The 15,568-nt window shown below is 43.2% G+C and overlaps 1 protein-coding gene across 10 annotated transcripts in view; it reads right to left on the reverse strand.

The window, feature by feature from the left end:
* Positions 1-12,755: 12,755 nt before the first annotated feature.
* Positions 12,756-15,568, reverse strand: part of ZNF462 (zinc finger protein 462) — a 137,603-nt gene continuing 134,790 nt past the window's right edge. For 8 of the 10 annotated variants that reach the window (XM_087419347.1, XM_014782050.2, XM_087419345.1 and 5 more), the window contains one exon: positions 14,730-15,558. In XM_087419347.1, the coding sequence (XP_087275473.1) occupies positions 15,351-15,558 (208 nt within the window). In that variant the 3' untranslated portion in view covers positions 14,730-15,350. Of the gene's footprint in view, positions 13,455-14,540; positions 15,559-15,568 lie in introns of those variants that run through there. The other 2 variants (XR_015548965.1, XR_015548966.1) reach the window with 2 other exon arrangements.

Raw genomic sequence — 15,568 nt, forward strand, 5'->3', positions numbered from 1 at the left:
TTAGGATGTCTGATAAATTCACTTCACAGTTCAGAGGGCCTGCCCTAAAGACTTGAAGTCTGTAAGCTGCAACCTCCTTTCAGTTAGCGAAAGCTGGGTAACAAACCACCACAAAACTTAGTGGCTTAAAACAGAAAACATTATATTTGATTCATATAATTTTTTGAAATGGGCTGGACTCAGCTGGGCAATTCTTCTACTAGTCTCATTGGAGGTCACTTGTGTGGCTGTTCTTGTTGGTGAGTCAGTGGGGGCTGGGCTCAGTTGGGATGCTGGGATGGCTGGCCTCCTCTCTTCCCATGTAATCTCAGGACCTCTATCTCCATGTGGCTTACCCATAAGGTCTTTCTAGCAGTGTTGCCAGACTCCTCACATGGGGCTCAGGGCTCCTAAGAGCACAAAGTTGAAGCCAATAGGCCTTCTTAAGGCTTATGCCCAGAACTGGCACAGCATCACGTCCTCTGCAGTCTCTTGGTTAGAGCATGTCACAGGACCAGCCCAGACTCAAAGGAAGGGACTAAACAGAGTGTGGTTCTTTGAGGGCCACCACTGTAACAGAACACTACAAATGTTTGCATCCATCCTCCTACACAATAGGGAATGACTTTCCAATAAGACTGTCCACATCTGCTTCTGAGACTCTTTCTCTTGATATTGCTTAACATTTCTCATTCCATCTTCTGAACCATATATCCAGTGAGATATAATAGAGCCCTACTCTTTTGAGTGCTATGCTGTCTCCTTCAGTTGACTTTGCATATCTTCTTCAGGAGCAAATTTATTTCCAATTTCCTGATAGAACATCTTTTAGCTTTGTGTACTGACGATTATGATTTTAGAGAGCTCTCGCCCTTGCTATGGCTTCGCCTTCCATGTCTAGGTTTCAGAACCACTGCAGACTTGAGCTCCAACTGTTTGCAGTGATGTTTAGAAGGCTACAGGTATTTGGCAGATAGGCTAAGATAAGATTTCGAGTGAACCCAAGTATTTTCCATATTCCACACACACATACCTCCCCATTTCTAATACACCATGGGAACCTTCTATCATTTCAGACAGCAGCTAGGGCAGTCTAAGCTCATTGCCTCGAGGAAGGGAGGCCACAGCCCAACAAAAGAGAACAAAGGCATCAGTTCTCAATCTTGAGTTTCAAAAGAGCCTTTTCAAAGTCCTGGCAAAGAAAACAGGATGATAGAAAAGGTTTTTGAGTTTCAAAAGCTTGGCTTTTTTGTGCCAAAAGCCATATGCTATGCTATTTACAATAGACTTGGGGAGATTGCGTGATGATATATAAAAAATATATAAAATATAAAGAAATATATAAAATTAAAAAATATAAAAATATATTAAAAGTTAATGGTCTAGTTCTGTAGAGTCTGTAGAGATTCCAGGGGCTGAGAGGAGGGAGGGGGGCCCTAAGGAAAGCAAGAGAGTGGCAATGAGTATTCCTGAGAAGGGACCCTGAACATGGCTTTGCTTCACAAATGTTACAGGCTAGGTTCTCTGCAGGTAAACCATGAGATGAAGCTTGGGGTGCAAAATGCTGATTAGGAATTCACACCTATGAAAGGAAGGGAAAGAAAGCAGAATGGGGCAGAGGGAGAAGTTGAACTGGGAAACAAGCCTGACAAACCCTTGGCCAGTAGGGAACTCTGGAGCAAATATTTCTCACCAAAGTTGTTCTGTGTTGGATGGAATGACTGCACCTTTATACCTCCACCTTACTCAGTCATGGATACAAGCTGCTTTGGGAAGGGCATGACCTCGGGCCAGGTGGCTTTCTGTAGCTGGATGGAGCTGACAGCTGGAGACCATCTGTTGATTGCACTCAGTTATTGCAGCGGGCAGCAAGTTTTCCCATGTGAAGGGATCTCGGTAGCAGCGAATCTCCATGTCTAGCACACTAATCCTCTCCTCCCTGAGCTTAATCCCAGGCCAGGAGATGATAGAACACTTGGACAGGTTTGGAAAGCCTGCAGAAAGGACCTGTGCAGAAATTCCCAAGTGCAACCCAAGAAAGACAGCATGATAGACTGGAAATAGAGATGAAGTGGCCTCAGGACACATAGAGAGCTCAAGACAGCTCTTTCTGTCTTGCCTGGCCCCAGACTGCCATGGAGGAGTGTCTGAAAGTTCCCTGTACCCCAAGAGGGTCCAGCCATGGGGACAGAGGGTCAGACATGGACTGTTTGGACCAACTGACACCCGGAGTTGATGGTGGGGCAGGGACATCTCAGCTGATAAAAGTGGGATTAACCAAAGACCACAAAAACAAAGTTCTTTTTAGTAGATTCCAGTGAGGACAGATGACAGCTGTAAGCCAGATCCCTCCTCCTCTTTTTCTGTCTGGCGCTAGGATTCTATAAAGTCCCTTCCCACCCCACTACCTTCATCAGTATGGATATATCGTAGGTCATGAGCAGAAGAAAGTGTGGAGAAAATCCACATTGACTGAGTTTAAACTTGAGGTGACAGAGAAAACCTCTAAGTGATTGAGTTTATCGAGAATTAAGTAGATTGAGTTTTCTTCCACTAGACAACATGGGAGTTCCAGATAGATACTAAGTTTAATTATAAGAAAAAAATTTTTTAAGTTTTTTTTTTGATTCACTTGTGCCATAGATTGAAAATTCATACTGCTATATAGATATGAAATGATCAAAGAAGTAATCATTGCTTCAGTCAGTAGCAGAGATAGAAACGTAAACCAACAAAAAGATCCAAGCTTGCTCTTGGCCAAGAGCGTGGTACAACTGGGGATGCTATCTTACAACCCAGACACTCAGATCCTGTTAGTGCAGTCGATATTAGGAGATGATGTCTGTAAATCTATGTGGGTAGATATACATATATAATCAAGACCTTAAAATATTTATGTTTTTGCAATTCTGCTTTTAGGTATTAGGCTTAAGAAAATAACCAGATAGTATTCTGACTGCTGTACAAAGAATAGAGAAAGCAGAGACATGGGCTAAGGGACTGGTCTTACAATACTCCAAGTGACAAATATTGGCCTCTTGCACTTGGGTGATGGCAGTGGAGATGGAAGATGTGTAGGAAATCGGGAGGTGGAGTTAAGACTTGGTGATGGGCTACATGTGTGTGAATGTTAAGCTATGACTTCTAGTTTTTGGCTTAAGCAACTGGGAGGATAACAGTGGCATTTACTAATATGGGGAAGAATGGAGGAGGAAACAGTTTTGTGGGGAAAGGGTATACAGCAAGAGACTTATTGTGGCCATATTGAGTTTCTGATGCTGCTAAATATCCACGAGGCTCTGTCCCTTTGACATCTAGTCTGGAACTTGGTGGAGAGGACGGGCCTGGAGATATTAATTTGAGAATGATGAGCATAAAGACAGCATTTAAAGCTATGGGACTGGATGAGATCATTTACTGAGTTACTGAATGTAGATAGAATGAATCAAATGGATGATAGGACCAAGTGTATAATAAGATTATTATAGATTTTTATTTTCTTCTTTATTGTTTTCTATATCTTCCAAGGTGTTCACAAAGAAAATATATTACTTTTATAATCAGAAAACACATAAAATCACAATAAATCTGCTGCTGCCACTCAGAAACACAGCAACACAACGTTCCTGCTCCTTTTCTCAGAAAAAGCATTTCACCTAGGTTGGGACTTAAAAATATTAATGTGCTTATTTAATTGGGAATCTTCAAGACAGTGTTTGCATGAAAATCAACATCCCCACCTCTTCTGCAGTGCAAATGAGCCACTCGTCGGTGCGAGCTCCCACCTAGCCTGCCTCTCGCTGCTGATTGAACCTGTGCCTAATTACGTGTTGCTCCTTGAGTTCTGGAGTGTGTAATAGCAATGTTTATTTGCCACGGTTGGCAGTGATGACTAAGTCATTTTCCTCTTCATGTTTTTTTCCCCCTTTTAAAGTGAAGGAGAGAGTAACTCTGCCTGTCACTTCATGAACACGGCGAGTTGATAGGGTGGTCTCTGGTTAGTGAGTGCCGGGGCAGAAGTCCAGACATCTCAGGATATTTTGTCAGAAGTCCTAGTGAGAGTGAGTTTCTGTAAGTCAACTGAAATGACTTTAAGACAGTGGTAAAACCTCTGGATCTCTTGGTCTGAACATTTATTCCTTCAACTAACATACACTATGTCCCTTCAGTCCTCCCCACCCTAATCTGAGCGGACACAGAGATAAATACAACCCTGTGTAGGCTCTCAAGGAATGCAAAATCTAGTGATTCCATGTGAGTTCAGTTTGTTAAGAGTCGTGATGAGGGAAGTGTGGGGCAATATGGGGAGTATGGTTCAGGGGTCAAGGCTACCTAGAAAGGATCATAATTGCTAATGTTTATCAAACTGCCAGACACAGTTCTTCACACTTTTCGTGGATTAACTCATTTATTCCTCCCAAGAACCTATGAGGTAAGTACCATTATGATGCTCATTTTATGGGATAAAAAAACTGAGGCACAGAGTGGTTAAATCTGAGCTGAATATTTAAGGGCAAAGAGGAGTTAGCTAGGTTGGGAGGTGGAGGGAAATGTTTCAAGCAACTGCAGAAGCATGTGGATAGGCACGGAGAATCAATAGAGCATGAGGAATAATTGCAGGACTGCAGGGTGCTCTTTACGACTGGTGTCTGTGGTGGGTGGAGGTTTGGGGCAGGGACCTGGGAGGATGGAGCTGGAGGGTCTGAGAGGTTTTAAGAAAGAGAGGGACAGAATCAGATTTGCCTCCATTTTGGCTGCCTTGTGTAGCCTGGTTAGACTGGAGGAGACCAGTTAGGAGGTGGTCGTAGTGGTCTTAATAACTAATGAAAGTCAAGCTACAGCACCTCGAGTGAGGATGGACAGAAGCAGGTGGTTTCATGGGGTGTTATGAAGTAGATGACTGGACCTGGGGACCTACTGAGGGTGGGGAGCTAGTGGGAGGGAGGAGTCAGAGCCAGTGCCCAGGTTTCTCCTTGAGTGACTGGGTAAGTGCTAGTGTTTCCCTGAGACTGGGAGCCCCAGGGGAGGAGCAGGCCTGGTGTAGACAGATGGTGCTTGGGGTTAGTTCTTTGAGGTGCCTTGAGCCTGGGTCTCTGGGGAACAGGAGAAAACAGTGCCCAAGCAAACCAATAGAAAAACAATGAGTATATGGATGGAGACTTGAACGAGAGAACCAACCAACCAACAAGCCCCTCTTCACCTGCCTCTGACCTACAATCTGAATTATCAGCATTTTCCTGAATACTTAAAGGAGGGAGATCTTGAAAATGTTCTTACAAGCAACAGATGGTAAATAGAAATTAATTGGATAGCACTTGTTATTAGTGTTTTAATATGTGTTAAATGTCACTGACATTTTGAGTCTCTTTTTGACTCTATTTTAGGAAAAATTAAAAACATGTATTCATGAGACCTTTCATAGGTTTGCTGCGGATAGTACCCCTTCCTTCCCCCCAGTTCTCTGCAAGATCTTAATTTCCCCAAACCCAAATTCTACTCAGGCAGTTTTCAGAAGCCCGTTCTTTGAGGTAGGGGAGGCAGTGCCTTACGTATGAATGCCTTATTTCACAGAGAAGGAAAAGAAGACTCAGAGAGGGTGAGTGATTTAACAATGGTCCCATTCCAAGTCAATAGCGGAGCTGGGGTTCTAAGACAGACCCATCAGATCCCAAAGGTCCATATTACCATCTGCCCTCACCATCTCCCTGAGAAGTGGGTTGGATAGGTTATAGGACACAGGCTTGGGGAGAAGGGCTGTAGTTCTTAATTTTCTCCAGAGAGAGACTTCTGGTTCTTGAAAACCAATGAGTGCTGAAACCATAAGGAAGACAAGAGCAGCAGGTCTGCTGAGCACCTCTCTCGAGTCAAGGAAATGGTCTGAGATTGGGAGATATGGATACTACCTGCAAAACTCTGGAAAAAGTTTTCATGTGGCTGGAGAAGTTTACCATAATCTTTTCTGAACAAGAGGACGGCTGAGAAGTAGAAGCATCAGATTGGAAAGGACCCAGTTATGCCTAGATTAGTGAAAATTTCCTGAAGCCAAGGACATTCCAGTGCTGGTAGAGCCACCACAAGAGCCTCGGTCCCTCCTACTTTGTCAGTGGACTTCCCCATTGGAACAACTCCTAGGAACATCAGGCCATGCTCTCATTTTTATTATATCATTCACTCAATAATTATTCAGCATCTATGTAAGGAGTACTTGCTGGTTGCCTAGCCAGCATCTAGCCCCCCTTCCCTCCTTCCTAATTGAACCCAGATTTTTTTCCCCATCCCATTCCTATTCCAGATGGAAATCATGATTAGTCTGAGACAATCAGATGATGGTGACCACCTGGCAAAGATCCAGGGCTATATGGGTGGGCCAACTGAAGTTGACCCAATCAGATTATGAGGAAGGTTTTATAGACTATACTTGGGGGAGAGGTCCCTCTCTCTCCTGTTCTAGATGTGAAGAATAAAGTATGTAGCATTGAGGGCCATGCTGTGACCACAAGGGGAACCAGCTTTAGGGTGGAGCAGACATTGATGGTGGCAGAGCAAAGGGTCAGCACTGAACCCCTGATGACATCACTGACCCACTGATCCTACTGCTTTTGTTTCCACTGAATAGCTGGACTTCTGATTTTGTGAAATTATGCATTTCCTCCTTATTTAAACCCGTTGGAGTTTGAGTGGGATTTTCTATTACTCATAGCACAAAGCATCCTACCCGATTGACTTCCTTGGTTCCAGGCACAGTGCCAGGCACTGGGGGCACAACCAGTCAGTGAGACACAGTCCTTGCTCACCTTGGGGGGAGAGAGGCTCACAAGTGAGCAGAACGTTCCAATTCTGAGTACTCAGTGCAGTGACCTCTGCGAGCCCTGGAGGCTCTAGAGACGCCTGGGAAGGAAGCCTCGTCTAATCTTGGGGTCTAGAAGAGCACTTCCCAGAGGAGGTGACATGTCAGCCCAGACCCGAAGGATGAGTGGGAATTTGCTAGAGAGAGGTGATGTGCTTTAAGCCTGAGAGAGGCTCAGATTTAAATTTCTAGAAAGTTCCCTCTGGCCGGCTATGGAGGAGAAAATGTTTTGCCCTCAAATGCTCGTGCCTATTGGTTCCCTGAAGACTTAGGGCCAGACAGCTGAGTGTGTACTTGGTCAATAAATCCCGGGGAGAGAGAAGCCCTCTCTCTAGTCGTATACACGTTATGAGGATTAAATAAAATAATATGTGTAAAGCATTTAGCCCAGTGCATCTCCCATAGTCTGTGCTCAATTGATATTAACTGTCATCATCATTGTTGTAGTTGTTTTTTAATTAATGACTTGGAATCTTTGTTTCCAAGGGCTCTGAAAGTGTAATATAGAAGCCAATTAGGATCTTCTAGCATCTTTGCCAGGTTCCTAAGCAAGAGTCCTGCAGTACTTACGTTTAAACCAGGACAACGACTATATTTCTGTCTCTAGCCTGACTGAGTAACTGATTTAGGATAATTAATAGAAACCAGACGTCTCCTCACGCTGCTTCCACCAAAGTGTGACCATCCATCATGTGAGTTCTGGGGAAGCCTCTTTCCTGGCTGTGGCAAGTAGGAGGGTGTGGGTTCCAGAGTGACTGGCTGAGACTATAAAAGTGCCCTCTGAACACCTGTAGAGAAGCACTTAGAGTAATACTTTGGTTTCTAGAAGACTCAAAGAGAATTGCAATAAAAAAATAAAAAGACTCATCTACAAGAGTGGCACCTGCTCATCTGATACCAAAGGCTTTGAGAATGTGAGCACCAACTTGACCTAGTTGAGCTACTGGTGAAACCATGAGGTCCCCTTGGGCCACGCTTCCTTTCTGAACTGGCACTGATGTGCTCCTGCCTCATCCCTCCGTCCATGGGGCCACAAATACTTTTGAGCACCATTACAATGGGCCAGGTGTGCTGATAGGTGTAGGAATAAAACAGGAAGCCAAAGAGAGCCCCTCACTCAAGGAGCTTGCATTTCACACTCTGTGGCCCTCCTCTGGTCCAGATTATCTCATCACATTTTCACAGTGGATGCTATTATTCTCCATTTTATGAAGACACCAAGGCAGAGAAAGGCTCAATAACCTCTCCAAGGTTTCAAAGTGAATAAGAAGAGGGCCTGGCCCTCAAACCCAGCTGTGTTTGACCCCAGAGCCCATATTGTGAACTAAATATCTTCTATTGCTACACATTTTGTTTGAAGAAGCCAAGCCCTTTACATTTTGGCAGGGCCCAGCAAGAGAAAAATCCATAGATGTAGATTCAGTGGCCACGTATCAAGTGCCTACCATAGGCCAAACACATCACATTCTCCCTAATCTATTTTCTTCTTAAGCCACCTTAAGAGAGAGACTTCATTGTCCCTTTTCTACAGATGGGGAAACAAAGGTCCCAAGTCATTAAAACATTACCCCCAATGGCGAGGATGATGATAGATTATGTCAACGGGGCACATACAATGGGAGAGATAATGTGCTAAGTACTTTCCGTGTTTACATATGTAATCCTCATAACATGTGTATGACTAGGTACCTTTATCCCCAATTACACAGTTGGGGAAACTGAGGTGTAGCCAGTCATTGCCCAAGGCCACACAATAAGTGAAGGGGTCAGGATTTGAACTGAGGCAGCCTGGCTGCAGACTCCACTCTTCACCAGTGGTGCTATATTTATCCCTACAGCTACAGAATGGAATGAAAATGCAGTCATGTCCATCACATTCCAACTTCCATGCCCTACCTCCTGCCCCGCAATGCCTTAAACATTTTGGCATCTGGGTTAGCATCAGAAAGCCCATCTGGGTAGAGTATCTTCCCTGACCCGAAACAGAAAGGCCACTTGGGTGCCCATAGACCCAGCCCCACACAGTTTAGATAAAATTTTTCTCGATTTGCCCTTTGATGACCCCCCTCCTCTTCTGGCCTCGATGACCATTCCTTAAGCAGCCTCTCCCCTTCCAGAATGCCCAGCAGCCTTCAGGCTGATGCCACGGCAGGGACAGAAGGACACACAGAGGCAGGGCTTTGCAACTTGGCGGGTCTCTGGGAGCCAGAGTCCTGGGGAGTCCTGGATGGGCCCAGGCCTGTAGCTGCAGTCTTCCAAACAGCCCCCTGGAGTAGGTCCTTTCAGCTTCAGGGAAAGGTCAGAATTTCAATCTCGTGTTTTCACACATCTTAAATGGATTTCCGAGGCACTGGGCCGCCCCTGCTCTTCTCTTTAAACAATGCGGTTAAGCTGCTGTAGCGTTGCTAGAGGCTGCATTCCTCCTGCATTGTGATGTGGTTTTTGGAAGTCATGCATGCAGTTAGCTAAACCAAACTAAGCTGTTTCATTAATGGGAGCAAACTCAAGAGAGAAATTGTGAATAGAAACAAGGCAAGTTTGCTTTCCACCCCTCATTCAAAAAGCCAGATAATTAAGTAGGCGGAGAAAGGAAATGTCCCTTCTGATTCCAAGAGCTGCCTCTCTCTCTCTCTCCATTTCCTTTCTTTATGTGGTGGTGGTGGTGGTGTGGTGTGTGTGTGTGTGTGGTACTGGGGGTGGGGTGGGTGGCGGGTTGTGAGAGAAGTCCTAGCAAAAGATCGATTACCCCAACCCTCTGAGAAGGCTTTTTCTGTGATATGGAGAACATAATAATAACGAATTGCTTTTGGTTCTGTTCGGCCTTCCCTGTCCCCTCCACGCAGTTCTCTTCTACGTGGCCCTCAGCAGTGGCTCCCAATCTCAACCTCTCTGCTGACTCATCCTCTACCTCTCGCTTTGATCCCACCTCAAAGATGAGGTCCACGGGCATGAACTCAATCACTCCTGCATCTCACCCCTCCACATGCACACGTAGAGCACGTTCCCGTTCCTCTTACTTCCCATCTCATGGGAAGAAGGGTCCCTCTTCATCTGCAAAGCCAATTGCTCCACTGTACCCTGGGTCCCACTGTGAGTTTGCTCGTCAGTTACCCTGCAGCTGCCATGGCTCCTTCCTCCACTGTAACAAACATGTCCAAACCACGCGTGTTCCAAAAGACTTTTCTCATCCTGTCTCTCGAGCTGCTATCCCCACCCCTGCCTGCTTGCTTCCTCCAGCACGCATCTTCTACCCCACTTGTCACAGCCACACGTCTCCACCGCTATACCCCCCATTCTGGCTTCTGCTCCCCCCTCTCTGTGGCCGGTCACCACTGATGTCCAGTCTTCAGACCCAGTGGACCTCTGTCTCCATTTCCTAGTCACCTCTGGACGAGAGAGGAAGAGGAAGGCCAAAGTGACCTCTTGAGGGGGAGTGCTGGTGGTCGGTTCTGGTGTTTTCTCATCGCCTAGAGTTTCAGACAAAGACATTTTCCATCTACCAAGCTGCATATTTTTACTTAGATATTTAAAAAAGCAATCTCAAGCTCCGAAAGAAAATGTAACATTGATGCCAAATCAGATGAGAACGAACACTTGGTATCAACAGGAATATATTTGAATTTAAAAAGGCTAGCTGCTTCTGACAGCAATGTGTCTCAGCTACTTCAAGTCTGAGTCGGAGTGGGGGCGGGGAAGAGAAGAGGAGAGTCTTCAACAAATGTTTATTAAGACAGGGGACAGGTGATAAGTAGGGTGACCGTCTATATCAGTGACACGTAGGAAGTCAGAGAAGGCTTCACGTCAGGAGTTACATTTAAAGCTGAATCTTAAAGGGCAGGTAGTTTCCAGAAGAGAAAAGGAATTCAACACTGAAGGCAGAGGGAACAGCATGTGCAGGGTGGGGCGTTTGGAGAAGAGCTGACATTTTCAGGAAATGATAAGCACAATACTTCAAAACGTCTTATGGTCTCTATGATGGAGCGCTGTCCCCTATCTCACCCTTGGCCCTGCGATATGGATGGCTGCAAGGAAAGAACACATCCTATAGTAATTTTTCTTAAGCTTAGAGCTCAAGACCCACCAAATGTGTTTGAGTAACCAGTTTCTCATACGCCTTTCTAAATCAAACGTGTGATTTAAATGGACAGAGGAAACACCATCACAATCAAGGCCATCTTTCCCCAGGTTGCCAGCATCAACCTAGTGGGGGTAAAAGCCTTCACAACAGATATCTAATGGTCCAGCAAGCCCCAGCATCTTCAGTGGTAGTCATTTCTCCCACGTGGCATCTCTATCCATACTCTTCATGCGCTATCAGAAGACAGGTGCTGTGTCTTTGTTGTTTCACAGTGACTAGCATCAAATATTTGCTCAAAAATATTGGTTAAGTACATGGGTGATGGGACCAGCATCCTGTGCTTTCCAAAGAAGAGGGTTTCTATCTCCCACTGTTTCCAAAGGAACACTTCTATAAGTTCCTGATGTGGTGAAGGTTGCCAGCTCATGTGTCCTTCCTGGGCACGTTGGTAGACAAGACCACACTTCCCAGCCTCCTTGTGAGTAGGTGGGGCTGTGTGACCAGGTCTAGCCCATGAAGTGATACTGGGTGCTACTTCCTGGATTAGGCATTTGAGTGGGGAGACCACCTCCAAGCTCTCAGCCATGACCCTGGGATTCATGTGTTGAGATGGTAGCATCCTCAGATGGAGGAGCTTGGATTCCTGAGTCACCAGATGAAAGGGCACTCCCACGGGTTGGGAATTTGTGTAAGAATTAAACCTTTATTGTACTAAGGAGTTGCCATGTGGCGGCCCATACCATGACTAATCTATCAGTAAATTCCACTTCCTCTGCAGGAAACAAAGTGGGAGTATGGATTAGACGTGACTTCAGTAAAAACATTGTTCGTTAAATATTTGATGGAGGCCATGAGAGAACAGCTTTGTTTTGCAGTGGACAAGTCCATTACATCACTTGCTCTTCTTCAGGAAAACACACAGAAGAAACTTCTCAACCTGCAGTTCTAGAAAAGGTTGAGTATTTCTTGAGCATTATTCAAGGTTGAATAAAAAGTTACTAACAATATGACTCTTGATTGATCCTTTTTTGCCTTGCTTACCAGAAAGCTCGGAACCAAATATGTGGCTTATGTATGGCCTCGTGGAATGCATTTTTGCCAATTCTCTATTATCATCACTTTGCTACTAGGTCCTTTTTCCCTTTGGGTCTTCATTCATCTAGCTTGCTGTTTACTCTAATTGTGTTTTACACACTCTTGTAAGTCTAAAAACCTTCCTTTGTGAAGGGGATAAAGATGAGCAGGGGTGAGAATCATTTTTAGAATGAGCTCTGGACAAACGATCCATGAGCGGTTCTCCTAACACTGCGAAGGCAGACAGTATAAACCAGCTCTGAGTGTAACAATCAGGGCTGTTGATTTGAATTTACTCTTCCTCTATGTTTCATGACTATTCATTTTTCCTTTGATTTCTAACAGGGTCGCTCAAAGAATAAGGTAATGAAGATAATTACTGGCGCAGGATGCACAGCAAGATAGTTTGTGGCAGTGGTTGTGACTTGCAGTTACTTGAAGTAACTGTGCTCATAGATTCAGAGTCCCCAGATGACATTTCATCACTGGCACTTCCTCCACCTGAAGCTTCATACCCCACTGTGATTCACATTTTTGATGGAAAATATTCCCTCTATAAATTTCCCCCAGTTGGTGATAAATATTGGATGCAGAAATATTAACATTTTTAAATCCCAGCTCACACCTCATCTTAATTGCACCTTTGTTTTCCGTACCTGTGTGGATTCAATGGCTTGAAATCTCTCTCATGTACATGCATTGAAAACAATGCTATTTATTTCTACATTTCATATCTGTAGTCATATCCATAAATGATTTACAACAGATGCACATAGACACATGTGAAAAAAATTCTTTATTAATTTCTCACATTTCATTACAAAATGTATGTTGCAAACAACTTGAATAACCTACTTGTGTGTTTTTTGTCGTTTTTTAAACCCTTGGCTTCAAGAACTCAGAATCTCCCTATCTTTTATCAAGTATTGGAAAACACTGATTATTGGAGTCAATGGGTTATTTTGCTATTTATTTTCTTCTCTCAAGCTCTGAAAAAAATGTCCTCTGTATAAATTAAACAAAAAAAAAATGTTGTAAATTCTATGTCATTACAGTCAACAGAATTATAATAATGCATTCAAAATGTGCGGCCACAAAATATCAGGTATATGTTTGAAAAAAGAAAAAAATGACATTCTAGCCTTGTTAAAAGGATAATGGTCCCATATTTTTATTAACAGGTTAGCAAAACAAAATCCAATGGATTACAATATTTACATGTTATTGAAAAATAAAGTAGTGATAAAAGCATGTCACAATTATTTTCTTTTTTTTTTTTCCTTTATCTTTCTTTCTTTTTTTTCTCTTTTTTTGTTTGTTTTTTGGTAACCATTACAAACACCCAATCCAGGTATGGAACTGTTTAATACATTTGAAATGAGGCCAATTAAAAACAAATATGGACACAAAATGAATCTCTGTTTAGATAGTTCACACTTTCCCCATTTTCTGGTTTCCACATGATGGCCCCCATCCCTAAAAAAAAAAAATTAAATTAAAACAAACTCCCTACAAATAAAAAGTCTTAACAACAAGAAAATAAAAGAAGAACATGCTTTTCAAGTAAGCACTTATTCCACAAATGCAATATCTTTCCATGGATTTTATTTGAAGCTGTGTGGGACACTGTCATCATCTCAGCAATTCCCCTGCCCTTTCTTCCCTCCCCCTCCCCCAACCCTTCCAAGTAAAAAAAACAAAACATGAAAACCAAAGGACTCACACACGCACGTATCCACAGACACACACACACACACACACACACACACACACACACCCACGCACACGCGCACACAGGCTTCTAAAACCTAGGCTTCAAGGAAAGTTCTTTCTACTTTTTGGAACGAAACCCTTTGTTCACAATCAGAACATATTATAAATGTAGGCTTAGATTTAGTCTAAGCTGCTCCCTCCTGAAAAAGCTAATATGGGGAAAAAGAGCAGCTGGCAGCTAGATTAAAAAAAAAAAAAAGTAGTTCTCCAGGCTCCTTGTAGGATATAAGTATTTTTTGTCCACTCTCACCAAAGGGATGGGATTCTAGCACATCCCCTTGTCCCCCAAAATAAATGAGAACCCCCCCCAAAAAACACAATGCAAACAAAAACAGAACACAAATTTTAAAACCACACACAGAAGCCAGCCCATCCTAACAGAAATTATTTGTGTGAGACGGAGAATGTGTTAATTTGACAAGCATCAAAGGGTGGAGAGGACTTCCTCGTCTGGCCCACAAGCTGCATAGCTGTGCCGAAAAGTTTGGTTCTTTAGTTAAATAAAAAAAAAAAAAAAAAAAGTTAATTTCTTGTTATTTCCGTGTTTAAAATAAAAACATTCCTATTCACAAAAAAACGAAATATCTCCCTTGCCCCCAAATTAAAACAACAATAACAACACACACACAAAAAACAATTTATATGAAAAACTGAATTGTGCTGTGTTTGTAACACTCAAATTGATAGAAAATAAACATGTGGCAAACAAAACTCCACAGTCACCTTAAAATTAGCTCACATGAATCCACCAAATTCTAAATTATAGTTGAACACTAATAAACAGCTTACCTGGAATAAAGGATGACAATTCACAAACAGTTATCTAATAATTAAAGTCTGTTTCTTTTTTTTGTTTTGTTTTTTACTAAAATAATTAAAAAAATCACAGTATTTTAAGAAATAAAACCCACGTGGGGATTTTAAGCACAATTTGTGTTCCTTTCTTTAAAACTCTTTTTTTTTTCTCCATTCACCATCTTGCCCAGCAGTTCTCTACATTTAACCACAAGGACGGCAGGTAGTACTGACAAATGCAGAGAATTTCCCTTGGTTAAGTTTGAGGTACTAGGAAACAGGTGACTGTTTTATGCAAAGCAGTTTTTTGTTTTCTGTTTTTGTTTTTTGTTTTTTTTTTGTTTGTTTTTTCCCAAAGCGGCTGCAGTTAGGTCTTGAAAAAAGCTTAAGGTATTAAAACTAGAAAAACGCACTGAAAGTTGTGCGTCAAAAAGTTGTTCCCCTAAGAGAAGTCTTTACCGTCACGGAGCTTCCGTTTCCACACACTGTCCGAGACTGCCACAGAGCACACAGTGTGCATGGCGGGTACTTCCATATTCCGCGACAAATGACAACTTCCACGATGAAGATCCGGAAGAAAAGATGTAGTGATGGAAAAGGAGCCACATATTCCAACCATTTAAATAACTTTAATTTACATACTCACTCACACAGGTACCAGTGCTTTGAAAATAGATTGTTCAGTCCTAGAAAGCAGCTTTGTTCTGTCTTCTCTTCTCTGTCCCCCCCTTCTCAGCCCCAGCTGGCCCTCCCACTTTTACATCACGGTTCAAGTAAGGTTTGATTAAGAATTTCACCAAACGCTTATTCGTTTTTGGCCTCTGCATTCTCCAGGAGAGATTTGTCAGCAGCTACTACACAGATGGCTACTGTTTCATTCTTTAGTGAAAAGTCTATCCCGACTGCCTCGTCATCTTCCTTCTCCTCTAGAGAGGGCATCTTAATACTGTCCTCCATGCTCTCTTTCAGGTGGATTTCATCTCTGCTCACCTGCTTGGTGTCATTCAACGCCCTGCAAAAAG

Source organism: Ceratotherium simum, chromosome 29 (assembly GCF_057802395.1).
Source record: "Ceratotherium simum simum isolate JZ-2026a chromosome 29, ASM5780239v1, whole genome shotgun sequence".
Taxonomy (NCBI): Eukaryota; Metazoa; Chordata; class Mammalia; order Perissodactyla; family Rhinocerotidae; genus Ceratotherium; species Ceratotherium simum.